Below are 22,311 nucleotides of genomic sequence, written 5' to 3'. Positions count from 1 at the left end.
AGTCTGCCTCCAAAACCGCAGAAACCAAGAGGAGGAAAAGCCCCAAGGAGCTGTAAACAGGGTGAATATTTGGTCCTGCCACTTACAAGACCTTGAACTTGTTCATCACAACCAACACCTCATTACTTTGTAATCCCAGATCTTAAAGATGGAGTGATTCCCACTCTTCAACGAACATTTATGTCATAGAAGCCTTCTTATCAGATTGTTTCGTCATGAACCCGAGCTCACTCCCATGCTGACTACACAGAAACAAGGGGCAGAGTGGTAGGAACACAGCTCCCTCCTGGGTTGAGATTGGCTTTTGTGCAGTTATCTTGTGGAGATCAAGCTAATGGGAAGATGAAAGCAATAGCAGTAATAACTGGAACTCTGCTGCAAGAACTTGGACTCTTGTGTGGGTGGGTTGAGAGAGGGGATGTCTTGGTAGTGGCATCTGTTTCTGTTTAACCCTTCTCTCCTGTGTGCAGATACGTTTTCAAATGTAGCTTCAAGTGACCTTCAGGGCAGAGAAATATTGCAGCACTCCAGCAGCTTGTACAATTGAATGTAGCAGCCTGTATGGGCAGCTGGACCATTCATTGTTCTGTGGTAGTGAGACTGAAATTGTAGTCTCCAAGAATGAAGGGGGGAATGTAGAAATGTGGAGGCCTGTGTTGGCTGTTTGATCACTTGTTGTTTCTTTTTTGAGGCAGGGTTTCTCTGTGTAACCCTGGCTATCCTGGAGCTTGCACTGTAGGACCAGGCAGGCCTTGAACTCAGAGAAATCCACCTGCCTCTGCCTCCCGAGTGCTGGAACTAAGGGTGTACAACACCACCACCTGGCTTTGGTCACATTTTCAAATTTAGATGTGAGTGCTGGGTAAGGCCTTGCGGGATGTACTCTGCCTGGAAATCAGTGGAAGCAATAGAGGCAGAGCTTATCTGAGTGTTGGCTATACTATACCAGCAGTGAATGCATTTGTGAAGCTGTATCCTGTTTTAACAGCATGCCTTTGGGTTTTCTAATTTCTCTTAATATCTTTCTTGGGTTTTGCTTGTCCAGACTTTCTTGGTCTTAGCACCATTGAGGCTTTATGTTAGGTCATGTCTTGAAGTGCATGGCTGGATCTGCAGCTTCCTGGGTGTCCACATCCTAGGAGCTAGGCACCATCCCTCTCCCAGTTGGAAAAATGTAAAGAATACTATCATATACCTACGTAGGGACAAAAGGTATCACCTGCTGGTGTCCCCAGTGTTTGTGGAGAAATGGGCAGCGCTTTGGGGTCTTTGGTAGACTGCTAAGAAGAGATCATCATCCGTGTTAGGCCTTCCTGCTGTGAATGCTTTACTACATGTAGCATCAGAGACTTTGCAGTTGTGCCTATATTAAGGGATTTGAGATGGGAAGATGATTTCAGAATAAGTAGAGCCAACTAATCCTCGGCGGGGGCTGGGGGGGGGGGTGGTCTGTGAGATGGGAGGAGCTTTCCAGGCTGTGGTCCTGAATGATCTCATAGGCCTGTAGTCATTGCAAAAACCCTGAGAAGGGGGCCGGAGGACAAGAGTCAGAACTGTTGACATGGTCACCACAGTATGTCTGGGAGGAGCAATATAAGTATCTGAATTTTAAAAATTGATGTTATTTTCCAGAGAAATCAAGTCTGCAGCCCTTTCCTGGGTAAGGGGAGGTGACCCCTATGGAAAACACTGTATAAATCAATCTTCAGTTTGATACCGTAGGCTGTGCTTTTTCCAATCACTGCCGCATTTTATCAAGCTTTAACGTCTCACCATGCGATAATTTTCATTGCTGTGGAGCTGTTGCCTCTCTGCTCTAGAAAGAGCATTCTGTGTCTTCTCATGCCAGACCCATTTTCCTTCTGGACTTTTCTATCAAGGAAAAAGTTAGTGATGGGTGTACTCACTCATCCAGTGGTTACCGTACGAACATGTTTTCTGCCTTAACTTTATTCCCTCGCTTGTTTTGGGGTGTCTGTCGGGCAGTAAGATAAAGAAGGGCAGTAAGATAAAGAAGCCCTATATGAATATAAAGTGGTAGTGATGACAACTCACAAGCCATCTTTTAATACTCGGCCCTTAGAGCTAGAGAAGTACTCAACAGGCGTGTGGATTTGTTTGTGCCTGTTTGTCTAGCTGTCTGTGTGGCTATCATTTGTAGCTGTTTCCACTTAAACCTAGGAAAATCCTGTCCAAATTGAAATCTTGTAAATCAGGTTTGGTTTTTTGGTTGTTGTCTTTTAAAATCTTGTAAAACTGGATTTCACAATTTTGGTTCCATTGTACATAATTATGTCCTTTTAATATACTCACTTCCAACTATGGTCTCTAACTCTTAGATAAATATAGTGGGGTTTTTTGTTCGTGTGTGTGTGTGTGTGTGTGTGTGTGTGTGTGTGTGTGTGTGTGTATTTACATGTGTGAGTATGCCCCAATAATGTGCCAGACAGAGTCAGATGCACTGGAACTAGAGTTACGGGTGGTTATAAGGCATGCTGGAAACAGTCCAGGTCTTTTATAAGAGCAATAAAGTCTCTTCACTGCTGAGTCATTTCTCTGCCCCCAAATCTCATCTTTGTATCTTTAAAATCCTGGTGGCTTCTTTCTCAAGACGAAAGAAAGTAGAGTTTTGTATCTTACTTTAAAATAGTATCTGGAGGTTTGTTGTTAATCCGCAGAGGAAAGATGAGTGTTGCCGGATTTGGGGTCTTTATGTGGGTCTGGGGTGTGGGTGAATTCATGTGCCTCTATGCCTGTGGGACTCAGGTCACCTTTCGGGCATCATTGCTTAGCGTCTCTCTTGTTTTTGAGCCGTGGTCTCTCCTGGCCTGGAGCTCACCAAGGTGTCTAAACTGGCTGCCAGAGAGCGCCGCTGCCAGGCCTCACCTCCATAACTGGCTTTTTACATGAATGCTGGGACTCTAACCTCGTGCTTAGACTGTTTTTGGTGGGGGTCGTTACACTTGGAGAGCATTCTCTTCCCCTATAATCCTGTTTCCACTTGTAACAAGGCACCACATTTGTTCTGGTGTAGACAGCCTCATGCCAGCCAGATGTGTTCCTAAGAGAGCTGGACCATAATGGGAAGAAGGTGTGTGTGTCCAGTCAGCTTCGGCAAAAGTAATTATACTTTGGCCTACTTCATGATAGAGAAGTGGAATTAAGAAATCATGGTTTTCTCACCTTTAAAAAAATACATAAGGAAAACCTGTGATCTCTAAATTAGCACCTGAGAGGAAATTTAAAGCAAGAGGTGTTTGGACCTAAAGTAGCTCAGAAACGACACATTATTTAGGTTCTTGGGTCAAAACCTAACATAACAGATGAAAATACTTTCCCTTTTCTGAAGTTGCTTTGCCTTGCCATCTAAGAGCCTCCGTTAATCAGGGATAGGTTTCTATTATTCACAAACTTATTTTTCAAGATTTTGAGGAATATGTTTAGTTTCTGCATGTTAAAACACTTAACAAAACTAGTGATGAAATTCTGATTGCTTTTGTAGGGGGAAAATGTTTGCTTGAAGTCTTATGGTAGATCTCAGCCCTTTATCAAGAAAAAAATGTTTTTATCCTGGTATCAATTTGGCAACAACATAGACATCCAAAGTAGTGTATCATTTCTTTTAGTCTCTGGAACACTAACTTTCCCAAAACTATTTTCCAGTCCATATCAAAGCTGAGTTGGCATCTGAACTAGAGAAATCTTGGATTCCCTTGAAGTGTAAACTCTGTTTTGTCCTTTGTTTTTGTTTTTTGTTTTCTCTCTGGGACAGGGTCCTGAAACTCACTATATAGACCAGGATGGTTTTGGGATCCTCCTATCTCTACCCTCAAACACTAGATTAAATGCACTCCCAGCCAGCAGAGACCCTTTCTATGTGCTGAGTGATATCACCTGAACTGGGAGGTATACAGATTTCTTCTTTTTCCCCATCTGGCAGGTTGGTTTTCATTTCCATGAATTTTTTTTTCAGTTTTTTTTTTTTTTTTTTTTTTTTTAACCCCGTACCTTGGACATGCATGGCAGCCTTAAACAAGGTCATTTAGACCAACATGAAATAAATACTGAGGAAGGAACTTGGGCCGTCTTTGCAAGGTGCTCATTAGGAGTTACCCTGCATTGAAATACCACCCACGTGAAAGTTCTTTCATTGGAAAATCCACTTGGCTTGACTCTTGGAGGAGGGCCCAATTGCTGTCAGATTTCAGTGTGAACCCTAAGGAGGTGTAAGCTAAGTATTGGCTTCAAAGGCATCCCACAAGTTTAAAAAAAAATTCATTTGGGTTTGTATAAGGTATTCAGTTATTCCAGTGAGAATAAAAACCCACCTTGAGGAATGATTGGGGATAAAGTAGTATTATAGAAAAATCCAAATCTCTTAAGTATATAAATTAACTGGTTTTTCTTATTAGTTATAAACCAAATTCCATTATTACTCATTTCATTATTGATGACAGAAATGTAAGGGACAAAAAAGTTTCTGTTTCAAAAAAGTACAAGCACAACAGAGCAATACGCATTAGGTGTGTTCATGTGGTGTGTGTGTGTGTGTGTGTGTGTTGTGTGTTGTGTGCAAGTATGTGTGCCCATGTCCCCACTGCAGAAGCTAGAGGGAGTGTTGTGTGCCATTCTCCACTTTACTTTTTGTTGTTTGGGTTGTCGTATTTGTTTTTTGTTTTGAGACAGGTTTTCTCACTGAACCTGAAACTCACAGTGAGTTTCCCAGTAGACTGGCTAGCCAGGGAGCTCTTGGGATCTACCTGGCTCAGCCCAATCTCGAAAGTGTGACAGGCACACATGGCCTTGTGAGATTCGATTTGAACTCAGGTCCTCTCTATTGAGCTGTCTTCTCAGGCCCCAATGTGTATTTCTTTTGACCTACCTCCTATTTGGTTCAGTGCCTGGTGAAGAGCTCCAGTTTCACCTCCCTGAAAGGTACCCGAGAGCACGGCTTGTGCTGTGATGTACATTAAGATTAATTATCAAAGGTAACTCCATGCTCCCTAGGGACTACTAATTATCTGGTAATAAAACATTGCAGTAGCCACATTATTCCCATCCCTAGTTGCCTCCAGCAAAATGGAGAATTATTGGATTACTATCGAAGCATCAGGGCCCTCACTAATCCATCCTAAACACTGAGTAGGCCAGCAACCAGGCATTGCTCAACTGGACTCTTATTGAACCTTTACCAGAGAGGACCTGGTAGGAAAGCTAGTTCTCAGTCACTGAAGTTGTCCAGTTTGTCAAACCTTCCAAACACTGGGAGAGTAATTATAACTTTTGAAGCGGGAGTTAATGCTTCAGTAGATGAGTTTCTTACCGAGGGAGTCTGAAGCTTTGTGCTCCGTATTTTCATCCATGTGTGTAAGATACTTTGAACCCCATCCATTCCCTCACCCTCTGTCTTCCTCCTGCCTCCCCCATCCCTAAACAGTTCCCCTACGTTTGTATTGCAGCCTCCCCCTCCTCTTCTTCATTCTTCTGTTTCCCTCTCACTTGTTACTAAGACATCCGGTTTCTTCCATTGTCCCTGCAAGTGCTGAGATTCAGTTCTTTATGGAAGAATCCATTTAGCTATAAAGTCACCCAAAGCATGGTGAACCACAATGGAAGAGTCTGTAGTGTACAGTGGCCATGTGATGTTCTAATCATACTAAGCAAATGTCATTCTCATCACTGTCTGGGACTTCCAGAGCCCGTAACAGTCCATTTCTGCCTCCCAACATTCTTGGTAGTGACCACAAATATTTTGGCTGGTCTTGACCAGTGTATGCAGCGACCACGTGACCACTGAGGTCATCAGCCTCCTTATTCCCTCTCCTGTAGCATGAGGGACTTGACCTCCCCCTGAACCCTGCCTCTCCTAGGTGTCAGCGTTGCTGGTGCGTGCCATCATGCCTTGAGTTATGGAAGACTTTTAAAGAATCAACTGTAAGAGAGAAAATTGACCTTGGCAAGGACATTAGCAGTGACTTAGAACTAAATGCCATTCAAGAAGTGGGGGAATTACGGAAGAAACCAAAAGAACAAAGGAGGGAATTTTATTCTTCCGTAGTTCTTGAGGCGCATTTCCCCTGGGTGGCTAGAATGATGTGACTGTATAAAGACACCATGTAACTTGGTTGGCACATGATTACAAGTAATTCAGTTCATGTCCAAAACCAGGACTTAAAAATAGTGGTAAGAGATGGGAGCAGACGGCCCAGTGGTTAAGAGAGCACTTGCTCCTGCAGAGGGGCCAGGCTCATCTTTACAGCCCCCATGGCTGCTCAGGACTCCCAGTGACTCCAGTTCCAGGGGATCCAGTGCCCTCTTCTGGCCTCCTCAGACACCAGGCATGCACATGGCTCACATACATGTTTGAAGGCCAACACTCCCATACATACAATGGGAAGAAATCATTTTAAATGTGAGAGAAGTCCTCTTTAGAGGCATTTTCATTCTCAAAGAAGCAAGGAGAGGGCGAGTGAAAGCTTCACAGACCTGGGAGATTGAGCAGTTGAAACATGAAGGTGTGGGTTGGGTGCCTTGGCTTTTTCACAGAAACACGCTTTCCCGCTGGTTTCACAGAGGTCACCAAAGGGACCCCGACTTGCTTAGGTGACAGTGCATCAAGGACAACTTCTGATTCTCCTGTACATTCACTGAGAAGAAGCCTAAGGGCTACTTACCCTCCACGCCATTTCTTTTCCTCTAAAATGGAAGTGTACTTACACTGTAGGGGGAGGTGATTGGGGATTAAGTGATGAGGCCTTTCAGTGGGATATCTGCCCAGGGGAATCGCTGAGTAAATAAGCCCCATGTGGTTCCGGTCACCTGTTACCTTTATAATTAAGAAAAAGAAATTTTAAAAAGCTGCATCGTTTAATGCTACCATTGCTTGCAATAGCAGGTTTTGATTTTTTTTTTAAATACACAAGTCATTGTTCACGTATGGGCTTTGTATGTTTTATATATCCTAACTTCATACGTGAGTAGAAAGAGTGGGTTTCATTCAATCTACATAATCTGACACGATATCCTGGGCAGTTAGTAGAGCAAAAATACACTTGTGTCTATGCGTTTATGGATGAAGGTATCTCTCAAAAGATTGCCTAGTTATATTTTTTCCATAAAATTATCTTTCTTTTTTTTTTTGCTTTATTTTTGAGCAAAAAAAGTTTGTTGGAGGAGGAAAATATGCCATAGTCTATTTCTGAGTAGTTTGTTTTTCAGTTTTAGTGTTTACTGAGGACCTACAGTGTCATTTCCCTGCTTCAGAAAGTTAGAAAGCGTGAAAACTTTATTCAGCATGTATTCACTAAGAGCCTACTTCGTGCCAGGATTATGTGTCCCAACAGGCACTTGTCATGGTTGCATGGCTGTATTTGAACTAATTTACACGGTGTCTACTTGTGGGTTGAATCCTGGGATCATAGTTCTACCAGGTTGGGACTCAACCAAGTAGGTCACACAGTGTTTCTTGGATAAATAGTAATACAGTCAGGGAAATAATATGTGAAGCATTTTGCACATTACATTCTTCAGCATGTTTTGATTTTCATGCTGTTTTTCAGCTTATTCTTCAGCCATTTCTTTGTTGGTCTTATGGCATGGGGGATACCCATGTTAAAAGAAGTGTGCTTAAACGTTTGAGGAGTATTATATGGGGAGGGTGTCTCCATAGTCTAAAGAGGACTTTTACAGAGCCTGTGCAGCCCCCAGCCCTTCCTTCTCTCATTCTTTCTCTGTCTGCTTCTGGAGGTCCCATATATCTTTGTTATTTCTAACAGTTGCCACCCTTCTGTGAATGAGACCACGATAATTCCAATAGTGACCACCCTTCCATATTGTCTTAATATGGGTGTCAAATACTTACATATGTATTTCCCACCCTTTTAAAAATAATTTATGATGAGCCAGCCGTTAGTGGCACGTGAGCACCTTTAGTCCCAGCACTCGGGAGGCAGAAGCAGGCGGATCTCTGTTAGTTTGAGACCAGCCTGGTTTACAGAGCGAGTTCCAGGACAGGTTCCAAAGCAATACAGAGAAACCCTGTCTCGAAAAACAACAACAAAAAAGGTTATTATGAAATATTTTAAAATGGGAAATGTTTTTAATGCTTTTCAATGTATAAAGAGGTTTCTGTGTGTTTGGGGCTCTCCGTCACCCCTTTTGTCCTGGTGTGCTTTCCCTACTTGCTTTCCCAGGGTATTTTACAACAAGTCTAGGACGCACTATTTCATTCATAACTCTATCTCAGTGTGTATCCATAATGATAAATAGTTCTAAAGTTCTACAACTGCTTTTTTTTTTTTTTTACAGTAGTCTGTTCAAATAAGAACAAACTTATTTGAAATATGTTTCAAAGGGGAGGGAAAAAAAAACTTCCTCCTTTTACACACTTGCATGTGACTGCTGTGTCTCTCAAGATGGTTTTAATCTGGTTGGCCCCGGATCTTCAGTAAGCACAACTCACCTGGAGAGAGAGAGCCGTTCAGTTGTCCTGCAGATGGTTCTATCAGAAACACACTTGAATTCAGTTTGTGCATATATCTGTATCTGACAGTTTAGCTTTTTTTTTTTTTTTTTTTTTTTTTTAAACTAATGTTAATATTGAAAGTTAATACTTGCGGTCTACCCACACCACGATTCTATTTTCAATTCATTTCCCTGAAAAGAACAAAGTTGATTCCTCTAATGAAGAGTTCCTCGGTGCTATGCTGAAATTTTTGATCCTAGGCCTGAAGAGAATATCCGTCTACGCTGAAAGGTGCTTACTGTGTCAGTCAGGTTGGCAGCCACACGATGAATTTGCCAACAGCGTGTCTCCAAGTGAATTCTAATGTTTCATCGAAGCGGGGCGTCTACTCAAGAAACTATCTTTCGCACAGACAGGGCAGCTGTGTGGAAGGTGCGTCAGGAGTCCTGTCTCACAAGGCTTGGTCCATTTATTTCTTCCTAGGAAGAAGTCCTTCCTGTTCTCTGCACTGTACGCTGCCTTTATATTTGGTGGTCGGCATCTGATGAACAAGCGAGCGAAGTTTGAACTGCGGAAGCCACTAGTGCTCTGGTCGCTGACTCTGGCAGTCTTCAGGTAGGCTACATTCACTTCCTTAATCCACCCACTTTGTCCAGGCTGTCAGGAGAAAGCAGCTCTTGCATCTTACTGGGTATCTGATGCTTGGATGGTTGATTATTATTATTTATATTATTATTATTATTATTATTATTATTAATTCACAATGAACATAAAAGTACAAGAAATACTTTGTTTCGGTCATGTTGGTCCTGATGTGCTCAGTCTTCTCTTGGGTGGGGACTTGAGCTTTTTTTTTCTTGCCTCTCCAAGTTGGTCATTCAATAATCCCAGTCCTCTAAGACTAGACACCATACACCAATTATGTTACTGTTGTTGCATAAAATATAAGGGGAAGGCAAAATGCAAAGACACACATGTAGATTGTTAAGCCCATTGGAGAGCAGGACTGGGTGTCATGGTTGTGCTGTTATTAGTCCTTAATCTCAAGATGACCCGGAGACATCAGGCCAAGCACTGGACATGAGTCTGTGTCAACATCACTAGACCAGAGAGCGTTGTTGCTCTGTAGCCCCCCAAAGCTGCCTTCCCTATCATTCCCTGCCCACTCGGGTATGTGTTTCTACCACTGGTTCTTCCTGTGTGCCTGGCAGAACTCAACACAGGCTGGCCGTGATGCCCAGAGCCTCCAGGGACATCACTCAACCGGCAAGCAGACACATTCCTTTGGAAGCTTTGAGAACTGTTTATGATGCCATAGGTCACCTACTGTTTATGCAGATGCCAGAATTCACCTGCCGCACTAACCAAGTCACCTGTTGCGTTTGTGATTTGCTTTTCAAACCCAGCCAAGTTTGTGACTGGGTTTTGGAGATGAGCTGATGGAGGTGGATTAGAGAGGACGAAAGACAAAATACATCATCATCTTACAACTATCTGTTATATGTTTTCTAATGATATGCGAACATTTCTAGCACTAAGGAGAGATGATGGTCTCGTCAAAGGCCTCATTCAGTCACCCAAAGCTTATTTGGGTCACCCACGAAGAGGACTTTGCCATGGAGCTCCAGGACTCACACATTCCATTCCATCAGTTGCCTGCATGTGAAATCCTGATTGTTCAATGCTACAGGGTCTACTCCTTATTTCACTGGATTTAGGGAGGCCAGAGATTTGAAGAGCTTATGCTTGTGTCTTTTACTTCCTTTCCTGCTAGGTTGTGATTCTCCCCAAAAAAAAAAAGTTTCTCTTTCCTCTGCGCTTAAACTTCCAGTTAACTGGGGAGTGTCTGATCTAAAGAATTTTTATACAGGGAGCGGGGTTGTCTCCATATTCTAAAGAGGACTTCGATACTCTGTAACCCATGAAACAGATTGAAGTACAGCGATGTGCCATGCACCCAGGACCCTGCCTGACACATACCCACCTCTCTCTACACCTAACATTCCCCTTAGCCCCAAATAATGTGGAAACAAGCTGAAGCTGTTTTGTGAGAGCTAAAAGACCAGGGTTCTTTTGAAAGAAATGAGCACAGTACCATTTTCTCGACTGAATTCATGGTAGTTTTTTGTTTTTGTTTTTGTTTTTTTGTTTTGTTTTGTTGTTTTTTTTTTTTTTCTTTGTTAAATCTTCAAATTTTGCTAGGCGATGGTAGTGAACACCTCTAATCAGCTCAGGAGGCTGAGGCAGGTGGATCTCTGTGAGTCCAAGATCAGCCTGATCTGCAGATCAAAATTCCAGGACAGCCAGGGCTGTTACACAGAGAAGTACTGTCTTTTAAAAAAAAGTTTTTAAAAAATAAATCTTAATTTTATAGTAGACTTACAATTTCCTTTTTATGCTTTGTTTATACAAACCTGGACGAAAATTAAACCTCCAGATTTCCTTGCCTTTTCTCCTCCTCCTTTCCCTTTAATGAGGAAACCCCAGCCTTCATTCTGTAGACTTTATCTCATAGAATTTTCTCTAGTCTGGATTCTGTTTGATTTTACTCTTTTCAGTCCTCCAAGTCTTATAAGTTGGTAGTTGTAGCTCAAAGGGCATTTATGTCCATGTTTAATATTTCACAAAACTTTATAAAAATTTTACCTTCACAGCGTCTTAAGGTTTCTACTAGTGTGACGAGACACCATGTCCATGGCAACTCTTATAAAGAAAGACATTTAATTGGGGCTGGCTTACAGTTCAGAGGGTTAGTCATTGACGTCATGGCAGGGAACGCAGCAGCAAGCGCACAGGCAGACTTGGTGCTGGAAGGGTAGCTGAGAGTTCTACATCCAAATTGGCAGGCAGCAGGAAGAGAGAGTGAGCCGCTGGGTCTGATTTGAGCATCTGAAACCTCAAAGCCCATACCCCCAGTGAAAGACCACACCTGCTGCTAATAGTGCCACTTTCTCCGGGCTTATGGGGCCATTGCCATTTAAACCACCACAAAGCCGAAATCTGAAGTACATATATTTGCCCTGTGTCTTGAAGTATGTGATATGGATATAACAAAGCAAGATATCCTGAGGTGCGTTTAAAAAAAATGTGTTCAATATGTACTTAAAAGGTTTCTTCATACAATAACGTCTGCATATCATTCATTAATAAAGTTAAATATTTGTAAAAGTGTTTGAAGAGATACTAGAAGAAAGTTACATCTTGGGGAGGGCAATGGAGACACACTTTTAATTATTAAATACCTACTGTTTACTAGGGGGGAAATGTGAAATATCAGTAATGAGAGAGCCTGGTTTTAGCGCATCTGGTGATTTAGGATTTGAAACTTTTTTTTCTGTGATGCATATCTTATTCAGGAGAAAGCAGATAGGCGTGTCCTCTTTTGAAGGTTGAATGTAGAGTCAGGTTTTCCCTCACACTCCATTCCTGAAGCATCGAACAGGGTAGATGAGGAAGGACAGTCCAGGAGCCACACGACCTGACATGTGTGTTGTTTTGGAGCTGAGTCACCAACTGATATCTTACCTGTGCACCATGATAAATACGAAGTGTCTAGTTTCATAAATAGCAAAATAAGTGATGAAGTATTAAAAGCCCTGTGCACTCTAGGAACCAAAAAGCCCACTGCAGTTGAGAACTAATCCCCCTGTTTATCTGGTTCTCTGGGAGATTTCTGCCTGCTGGAAGGACACCTGCTAGCATTTTCATAGCTGAAGATGACAGCATTTTGTCTGAAGAATAACTTGCTTTGGTTTGTCTGAGCCCAAGTAGGTGTTTAATATTCCTTTTGTAAAATTAGTCAGAGAAATCAAGGATGGAGGTTTACTAACAACTGTTTTACATCTCTTTATAAAGGGGGCTAAGACATACCAAATCTAAAAACAAAAGAGTTTTGAGTATTTCCAAGAAAGTAGTTTAATCAAGTAGATTCACAGTGTGGTCTTGTGGTATGATGTGTATCTCGTCTGTTTGTGTTTTAAAGAGCCCTAAAATGGGAGAGATTTCCCAACTGCTACAGGGGTGGGGTTTCTGAAGAGAAGTCAGGAATATGGCACCTGCTTTGCAGGTGGCACATGCACTGGCTCAGTGTGGGACAAAATGCTGTCTTGTGATGGGCACTGACCCGCAGGATGCTCTCCTGTTGGAGATCCTGATACACACAAATTCACTGTCTTTATAGAGAGCACTCCGCTTACAGTTTCTCTCTCCCAGGAATTACAGGCTTACAACCCTTGCTGCCCTATCAGCAGAAACACTAGCCAGTAGTTGCAGTTGTATTATTGTTGTTGCTGTTTTATCTGGTAGGTTTTTTTTTTTTTTTTTTTTTTTTTTAACAAGTAGTCACTGTTTATGGCACATACAAAGCCTTTACCCACAGATATTTACTCTTAAAATTTTGATAAATGCTCTCCCAATGATTTGGCATTATACCTGAGATTCTTTTGTCGCAACTTAAATTCTCTGTAACAGAATATTTGAGTTTGGACAACGACATGATTTCCATAACGCTATGAGGCTGCATGGCTCTCAAGGTGCTCTACATCTTACCAAGATGTTATGTGAATCATTGACCAGGTCTTCTCAAACTGGACTGAAAAATAGCATGAATTTTCCAAAGGAGATTTCATGATACAGATAATTAAGATTAAACAAGGGATTATAATGCCTATAAATGTCCTGTGTTAGTTCATAAATGTGTAAAGGATCTTGTCTGCCATGGTTTGGGATTTTTGTTGTTTGCTTTTTTTTTTTTTAAATTTATTTATTATGTATACAATGTTCTGCCCACATATGTGCCTGCAGGCCAGAGGAGGGTACCCAATCTCATTACAGATGGTTGTGAGCCACTATGTGGTTGTTGGGAATTGAAATCAGGACCTCTGGAAGAGCAGCCAGTGCTCTTATCCTCTGAGCCATTTCTCCAGCCTATTTGCCAGAGTTTTGCATGGTGTGTGTGCGTGCATACGTGTGTGTGTGTATGAGAGAGAGAGAGAGAGAGAGAGAGAGAGAGAGAGATTTGAATTTCTTTAGAATCCTGTCACACCAAAGGAGTAAATTTTTGTGGACTGAGTAATTCTGTAATCTGAAATGTACCAGATGAGATGGGCATCCATTACTAATCTGAAGCAGACTCGGTTATCTGTTAACTGGCAGAGAACACATCAAATGGATAACTTGGGCAGATGCTACATATTCCTATTGAGGAGATTGTTCTTAGCAAACAGAGAAGCAATTGCAGCTCTGAGAGACATGTCTTCAGGGTGTGGATGTGAGTAGGAGACCATGAGTGGGATCCTTGGTGTAGAAACATTGCTGGTTCATACTATGGTTTCCAGTTACATCACTAAAAGCCCTCCTCCTGAATGCAGGACCTTTCCTATATGAGATGATATTTGCAGGCCACTGATGTGCGTGCTCCTAACAGCTCTTTCATGAAAGCTTTCAACTTGTTTTCTCTACATTTCCAAATAGTCAGTGCTTGCCTGGGACGATGCTGTGGCATTTATAGTTTCCAGGATCTCACTTGACTTAACTCTGACCTAGGAAGCATGAGTCTTTTTCCTTTGCAACTACCAGTTCTTTTTGCCATTGGATGGATTTGCTTAGTTAATGTCAAATTCTCCTGGGAGTTCATTGCCTACCATTTGTTGCAGAAAATTCACAAGTGAAAATTGGGGCAGGCTGTCTGATCCTTCCTTATTCTTATAACTAAATTGTTATGCTTGCCTGAGGCTGTGATATCCAAACAACCCCAGTGAATTCATTGCTGTTTCAGATAGTTCCCATAGTTTTCAGAATCCTAAGACTTACCATTGGATGTGTGTAATTAAAATGATTGATTTTTGAGAGTATTTCATTGCCTGCACAATGCAAGTCCTAATATAGTAAAGCAGTGGATTTCTCTTAGCCCTTCATTGCATTTACAATGATAGCTAGAGAAGTTTCTCCTCCTTCTCCCTACCCTCATCTCTGAGATGCGAAAGAGCTTCAGCAACACAGCAGAGGGTGTGCTCTGTGACTGAAGTAGGCAGGAGAGTTTGTACATTGAAACCAATGTTTCATATTAACATAGGTCCGGAGTAGAAATCACTGGTTCATCCTAATGGAATCACTACTGATTTGAGGACATTGGAGTCATATGATATTCCAAGTTACCTTACGTAAGATGTGGTATTTGGGTTTTCTGAAAGCTTTTAGCTTCAAATTAATCCTTACACTAGCTTGATTAATTGAACATTGAGAACAATATGTCAGAACACGAGAGAGACAGGCTAAGGAGATTCATCTAACAGGCCAGCACTTTCCCAGGCTTGGATTCCTCTGGAGATTGCACTGACCTTCTGGTTCTTGCCACCTCACACATGTTTTTCTGGGACCAAACTCCTTTTTCATCACACCTAGAAGTAAAGGAATTGTGCTTGAGTATTGAGTATTGTGACAGCATACATAGCTCCTTAAGTTGATAGTCTGAGATCACGTAAAGTCAAGGCAAACAGCATATGCTCATGACTTTATCTCAGCTTAAATTGCCTTTGTCTGCTGTCTGCCCTCTCTGTCTGATTCATGGTCATGCTGCTGGGCTTGACTCCACCTGCCCTTGTACTGCATTTAATATTGTTCCATTTGCATTCATACACGGAAGATAACAGGATGGGATCTAAAGTCAGCTCTTTGTCAGGGATGTCAGCTTTCTTCAGGGTGTCCAGAGGAGCCACCGCCACTGGGCCCCAGCAGAGTGTGATGTGCTGTGACATCTGGCTTTTGTGCATAGCTGGGTGGACAGCACACCTTGTGGTTAGTATGCAGCATTCTTATGGGTAGAGTGTGAAGCCGGCCCAGATTTTAAATAAATAAAGGTGGAGCTGTGTGTGATGTCGGGTTTATATCTGTAATTCCCTTACTCTTAAAGGCAGAAGGTGGTTGAACTTGTCAAAAATTATTATGTTATTGGTTTTTTTTTTTGGAGAGAGGGTTTCTCTATGTAGCTCTGTCTGTACCAGAAGTCACACTGTAGACCAGGCTGGCCTTGAACTCACAGAGATCTGCCTGCCTCTACCACTTGAGTGCTGGGATTAAAGTGTGTGCCACTGCCACCCAGCCACTCAAGTTTTCAAGAATTTAAATAAATAAATAAATAAATAAATAAATAAATAAATAAATAAATAAAACTCTTCCTTTATCCCACCCACCAAAAGTTGGAAAATACTGTTTCTTCATGCATACCCATAGCTGACAGCCAAGTGTAGTGGTGCATGCTTGTCCCTCCAACACTGTGCAGACAGGCAGGGAAATGGAGACTTCTAGATCAGCTTGGGCAACACAGGAGGACCCCGTCTCAAAAAAAAAAAAAAAAAAAAAAAAAAAAAAAAAATCTTAAAATTAAATGTGACTGTAGATGTAGCTAAGTAACTGTATGAGATCGGTGAGTGCCCTTGCTGTGGCGTTAGTGACAGGTGCACAGTCCGAATCCCATTCAGATATTTTTTGCAGGACAAGGAGTGTTGTCAGCAGCTGGCTTGGGAATGTTCTAGTCCTTTACTCTTTCTTGTTTTGAGTCAGGTCCAAAAGTGAAAATTACTTTGGCACTGCCAAGTTTTCAGCCTGTTTGGACGGCTCTAATCTTTTCCTGGAGGATCAGGGGAGAACAGGGGAGAATGTGGACCTGATTCAAGGTACACACACAAGGTAGGCACACTTTACCTAGCACTTCTGCCAGAGCCTTTCCCCCAGCTAGCTCTATCTTCCTCTGTGCTTGGGAAGTGCAATGCAGTGCCGGCTGCTCAGAGCCCATCCAACCCAAAAGCACGGAAGACAAAGACAGAGCCAGCCACCAGGGCAGCACAGGAACGCAGGGAGGAATATGCCCTCCGGACTCAATGGGAAGTGTTTGCTGCTCCAGAATTTGTTTTACCCTATTGAAAGTGAACAGCTTCCCTCCGTTGAAAACAGAAATTACAAGTTTTCCTCAAAGTCTCTTAACAACCAGTTTTTACAATGTATGTCAAGTTCTTCATCCACACCAACCTACAAAGAATATGCTAGGTTTGCAGCCTTTAGTTACAGTAGACGGCTTCCTTCAATGTGTCGGAACAGTCGAGTATTGTCGAACTCTTACAGTTCCAGATTAATTTCCCCATAGGAAGTCAAACAGAGATCGTCAGAACACATCGATCTACGTCCATGTAACTTTGTGTTTCAAAGCATAATTTCAAACTCAGCAAATATGTACCACTAGCAATTTTCCACCTTAAAGGGGTTCTTTATTTGAAAGTGAGGCCCTGATGGTGCCGTAGGTGGCATCACTGTGGGTCACCACCCGCGAAGGTTGCACTGGGCACGGTGTAGTAGCACACTACCTTAGCATATTGCCAGGGCTTGAGAGGTAGGGGCCGGAGAACTACTGGTTTGAGGGTGGCCTGGGCTAAAGTGCAGCTCAGTTCACTTGTGTGGCCCACCAAGGCCCAGGGTTCTATTCCCAGCACTGTTACCGCCCAGATTACACTGAAGATTCCGGACTTGCCTAATCAACAAAATTGCTAAAGTAACAGTTATGAATGACAGGGAGAAACTTCCAAGTGCTGCTCCTTTGTGGCACTGTTATAGTTCAGTTTAGGCACTAGCTTTGGAGTTGTCTGTTGAATACAGTTTATGTATGGGGACACGGGTGCATGTTATTTATTGTATACAGGAACATGTCAGAGTGTTGCGATGGAGTGGGAAGAAGTATCCCCATGGACATGGACACAGACAGCATGGTCTGTCTTAAAAGTGATGTCTGCTGTGACCCCCGTTTTTTATGGATGACCAGAGTTTGGAAAAAAGGGCTAGACCCGAGAGACTGACTCAGTTAAGGAGGACACTTGACTGGGGCTGTAGCTCACTGGTAGAGTAGTCTGGAAAGGCAATAAGAGAAAGACAAAAGAGGGTTTCTCAAGGCCTGACGTAGGGGCCATTCTGAATGGTAATTAAAAATTGCATTTTCTGGGTCCTCCCCTCAAGCTGTTGCCTTGAAGCCTCTGGAGGCAGAGCCTTAAAAAAAATCTGCATTTATTATAACTGCTATGGTTTACTGTAAGTCAAAATTCCATGTCATTTTAGTGACTAACATGACACACTCCTCACCCTAAACATCACCTGTCAGCAGCCAGGGGCTGTGAGACCTGTGGAGACACAGAGCCCTGTGAGGCCTGCTGCTGTAGAGAAATCTGACTGGGATTCTTGGCCCGTTTGGCATGCTTGTCTATGTTTATATTACAAGCCTCCTATCCATGGGCAGACCTCTCCACAGCCATGTCCCCACCTCTGTGGACTATTAACTGGACACTTTCACCTGAGATACCGGTACTGCTCTGATAAACTTTCAGGGAGTGGCTTTTTTCCGTCTGCTTCCCAGCTGGGGCAGGGTCAGACAGCCCGGAACATGTCTGTTCCCTCTGGTGACTTCCTGAGAGGGAAATAGCTCCGAGCCTGGCTCCTCCCTCTCTCCAAAAGAAGAAAAGTCGTGTGTGGTCTGGCGAATCTGGGTCCTTCTTCATACCAGTCTCCATTTTCTTTCACTGGTACTTGATCTGGCCCCAGACTCATTTCTCTGAAGAGCTATATTTAAAAAAAGAAAAGAAAAATGGTTTTTGTCCACCAACAATTCCTCCCTACAATTAATCAGTAGAAAATAAGTTAATAATTAATTTAGTTCTTCTTTATTGAAAGACCTTCATCATTATCCACACTGTTGCTTAGGCCAGTCAACTTTGGTCCTTTCTCGATGTATCATACTCTTGACAAGTGTCACAGGATAAGTCTTTCTTTCATATCTGTTGTTCTATTACAGCCCCCAGCCCCTTTGAGAATGAGAGAGCTACCCCTTTCTAAATGCTCTCTTTATTAAATGTTCTTTATTAAAAAGCCATAATGGTGTATGGTAATAATGTGGAGGTTATTATGTTTCATGTTGCCATCTTCCTGTGAGCTATAACTCATTATCATATCCTGCTTTAAAACTGGTCAGTGCCTCTACAGTACTATTGAGTAAATGATTTTTTTTATTGTTTTGTTTGAGACCGGGTTTCTCTTCGTAGCTTTGGAGCCTCTCCTGACATTCACTCTGTAGGCCAGGGTGGCCTTGAACTCAGAGATCCTCCTACTTCTGCCTCCCAAGTGCTGGGATAAATGGTATGAGCCACCACCACCTGGCAAGTAAATGATTTTTACTATTACTAATTATTGTGTCATAAAATATACAAAGGCTCTGCAAGCTGTGGCCATACCCATCTATGAAGCTGTATTTCATTCCCGACCCAGCACAACCAGCCTTCCCTGGACTAGCATGCCCAACTGTTGTGATCTCTGTCTGCCCGGTGTTCATATCAAGGCTGTCTGTGACAGGAGAGGCTCCTGCTCATGAATCTGTCATCAGCTCACCTGTCACCTCCTTCGTTTCCCATCTCAGTAATCAACATCTCTTCACCATCATTACTGAGATACTTAACCACTCTGTAAAGTCTTCTGTGTGTGTGCTAGATGAGCCAGGAGAATATAGACTTGGTAGAACAGATTTCTTGTCTTTCTCGGTTTTCTCAATCCAAGAATACTAAAGAGAACCTAGCATGTAGTAAGTGTAGAGTAGGTTTTTCTAAGAGTCAACCCAGATCGAAACAATCTAATTAAACCAGTTTTATATGTGGTTATCTGTGCTCTTTCGAGGTGTTCGGATGGGGTCTTGTGTGACCATTCGGTTAAGATTAACATATTACATTTACGGTATTTGAGATTTTTGTTGTAGTTGTTAAAGGACTTTCGGGTGATGTCTGAGTTTGATGGTAGACACAGCTCTACCCTCCTGCCATTCTCACTTCATGACCCACACTACACTCTTCCTGAGCGCCCATCTTGAATTCTTTACTTTTGCCCACAAATCACAAACGGATCTGATGTATCGGGTGAAGTGGAGACTCATTATCTTCTTCCAGGGTCCCCTTGCAGGAGGCCGACTGGAACCGGGTACCCGTTTCTCTATTCTGCATGCTGTGTGCTGTCATCTCCCTGACTTATCTCAGTCTTTCGTTTCTTCATTGTTAGAGATTTCGATTAACTCCAGGAACCACTGTAGCTTTTTTATCAAAAGCTACTAATTGTGCTGGGGGCGTAGGAAGGTGGGTGGTCTTGCTGGGTAGCTCAGGCTGGCAACTGCTTGTAGCTTGTGTGTGTGTGTGTGTGTGTGTGTGTGTGTGTGTGTGTGTGTGTGTGTGTGTGTGTCTTGATTTTTCCCTTAACATCTTAAATGTTTAAGTCACTTAGCTTGGCTTTCTGGAAATGAAACCTCAAAGAATAGCAATTTAGACTTAGAGATATTTAAAGACCCTTTTGCAGAGCTGCCAGGGATTTTTGTTTGGTTTTTGGTGGTGGTGAGGGGTGTTTTCTCTCTCAACCATTCTGTCATGTGCATCAAGTTTATTCGAATTGTTGTGCAACCGGATTTAGAAATGAGCTTTTTTACCTCGCTAAATTGAAATTGCCAATCAAAAGAGAACTTTCCATTTCTTCTTCCCTCCTCCCCCACCAGCACTCAGCACTCTTTCTCCTGTCTGCCCGTGGTTGACCTAAGCCGAGTCAGGCAGTATTTGTCTTCTTGTGGTGGGCTTACTTCATTTCACACAGGATCCTCACCGTCTGTGTTGCAGTTTGTGTCAGAATTTCTTTCTGTTACTCATTAATCCATCATTTGAATATCCTATGTTTTGTTTATTCATCCATTGACAGGCACTGGGATCACTCCCACCTCTTGGCTGTTATGACTATTGTTGCTGGACCACGTGTGTGAAAAGAACTTTTTAAGGTTTCAGTTTTAGTTCTTGTGGCTCAACTGTGTGCCCTGGGGTGAGATTGCTGAATTGTGTGGTCCTGTGTTTTCAACTTTCAAGGGGATTGCCATACTATGGTCTTAGCACCTGCTTCCATTTTAGATTCTCTTCACCCTCACCCCAGGGGTCTGGGCTCCCCGCCTCCTATCCAGCACTACTTATTTTCTGAGTAACCACCCTAACCATCAAAACCAACATGGCATTGTAGGAGGCAACACCCTGGAGATGGGACCAGCAGAATGCTGAGCCAGGCTGCAGTGTGAGGTAGGCCTCCTCGCTACAGAGGTTAAGTGGCCATTGATGCTTCTAGGAAAGGTATCCAAGCTGTCCTTCACTTGTGTCTAGACCCTGAGTGTAGTCGATGGAGGTGCCAGGACAGAAAAGGGCATATTACTATTTATTTTCATAAGTGAATGAATTTTTTTTACAGATCATACGCTTAGTAAAAATAGTTAAATATGGGGGAAAACAAAACTGAGTACAGCCTGTCACCCAGAGAGCATTTATACTTAATATTTGTGGAATAATGTGGTCATCTATTAACTTCACCTTCTTTGATAAACCTTTCAGTTATGTGACAACAGTGACAGTTTCTGAAGGAATTAATGTACTGTTATAAAATGTGATCAAGATCTGATGGACCATTAGATTAATGTGTCCAGAGGAAGAAATTGGATATGTGAAGGAGCAAAAACTTAATGATTTTGTGATCCCTCCCTCAGAGCTAGAGTTTGAGCTCATGGAAGACTAGAGCTGGGATCCTGGAGGACATGCCCAGCCCATTCATTTTAAGGGTGTGAGAAACAGAGGGCTACAATGACCTTACTTTGTTCCCTTCTCCTCCTCGTTCTCCTCCTCCTAAGAAGAGCTGAATTGGGTTGCAGAACACACATAATGTTCTGTGGCATGCTTCAGGAACTCACTCCCTCATGAGATTGTCATTAATCATCCCTGGGATGAATTTGGTTTACTCCTGCAGCTGTGTGAGCCAGTAAATCCTCTAAAGTCATGTTGATGGAGCAAGCCTATTAGTCTTGGCACTGTAATGATTACTGTTCTAATAATCTGCTCATATTCCCAACACAGTGAGTTTTCCTGAGGAGCTAAGTTTTCTGAAGAAACAAGATGGCTAGCCATTTTTTGTGGTGCTCATGAGGTTGTTTGTTTTTGCTTTAATGCTCATCTTCACTGTAGCCTCATTCATTCGTTCATATCAGGTTCTTTCTAGCCTGTAACCCGTGGGTTTTCTAGCATCCTGTCGCTAATGTTTTGTATTTTTAGTTGTTCTCATTGTAAAAGTCCAGATACCTGCCTGTTGTTCCCATATGACATTGAAAATCTCTCTTAGGCCTGGGCGAGCCATCTGGAATGTAGTAGGAGGCACTGCGTTACTGGTTGAGTAAAGAAACTAACTCGGAGGAAGAAAGCACACCCACCACAAGCATGGCCTTTGGAGAGTTCAGCAGAGCTCTGGGGCTTCAAAGTCAAGTTCTTACTTGGATATCTGTGGCTCATAGATGGGTGACTCCTTCCATTGGTTTCTGACCAATTTTGGAGCAGGAGGACAGTCATCTGGAAATGGGATGTCTACAGAGTGTTCTTAACTTAAAGCTCAGACCAATAGTTGTTCCCAAGACTAAGGGCTAGACTCCTTCTCTGTGTCCCGGGCATTGAAACCATTTTAGGAGTTGGAGAAGATTTTCTTGTCAGACACACTGAAAGCCACTCCCTTCACTGACAGCCTGGTGAGTTTTTCAGAAGCAGCTCCAAGCTGAACTATAGACTGAAGTGTTTCTGCATGGAAACTGGAAATCCTTAGGCTAGGCCAAAACCCTCTTGCTGCCTGTCTCTTTGCCTATAAAATAGAGATGATCATGCCTCATGAAGCTAGGGAATTGCATCATCTAGGGGCTTAATGAAGTTTCTCCAGTGTGTGAGATATCCTGAGATGTTGCAGAGTCAAGTTTGAGCCAGCCAGAACTGAAGCGG

At 42.6% G+C, this 22,311-nt stretch overlaps 1 protein-coding gene across 1 annotated transcript in view; it reads left to right on the top strand.

Moving 5' to 3' along the window:
* Positions 1–22,311, top strand: part of Elovl6 (ELOVL fatty acid elongase 6) — a 101,434-nt gene that overhangs the window by 64,889 nt on the left and 14,234 nt on the right. The window contains exon 2 of the mRNA XM_051185525.1: positions 8,948–9,079. Coding sequence (XP_051041482.1) covers positions 8,948–9,079 — 132 coding nt within the window. The remainder of the gene's footprint in view (positions 1–8,947; positions 9,080–22,311) is intronic.

This window comes from Phodopus roborovskii, unplaced genomic scaffold (genome assembly GCF_943737965.1).
Source record: "Phodopus roborovskii unplaced genomic scaffold, PHOROB, whole genome shotgun sequence".
NCBI classification, from domain to species: domain Eukaryota; kingdom Metazoa; phylum Chordata; class Mammalia; order Rodentia; family Cricetidae; genus Phodopus; species Phodopus roborovskii.
The sequence above is the reverse complement of the archived record's forward strand: the minus strand, read 5'-3'. Positions and strand labels throughout refer to the sequence as shown.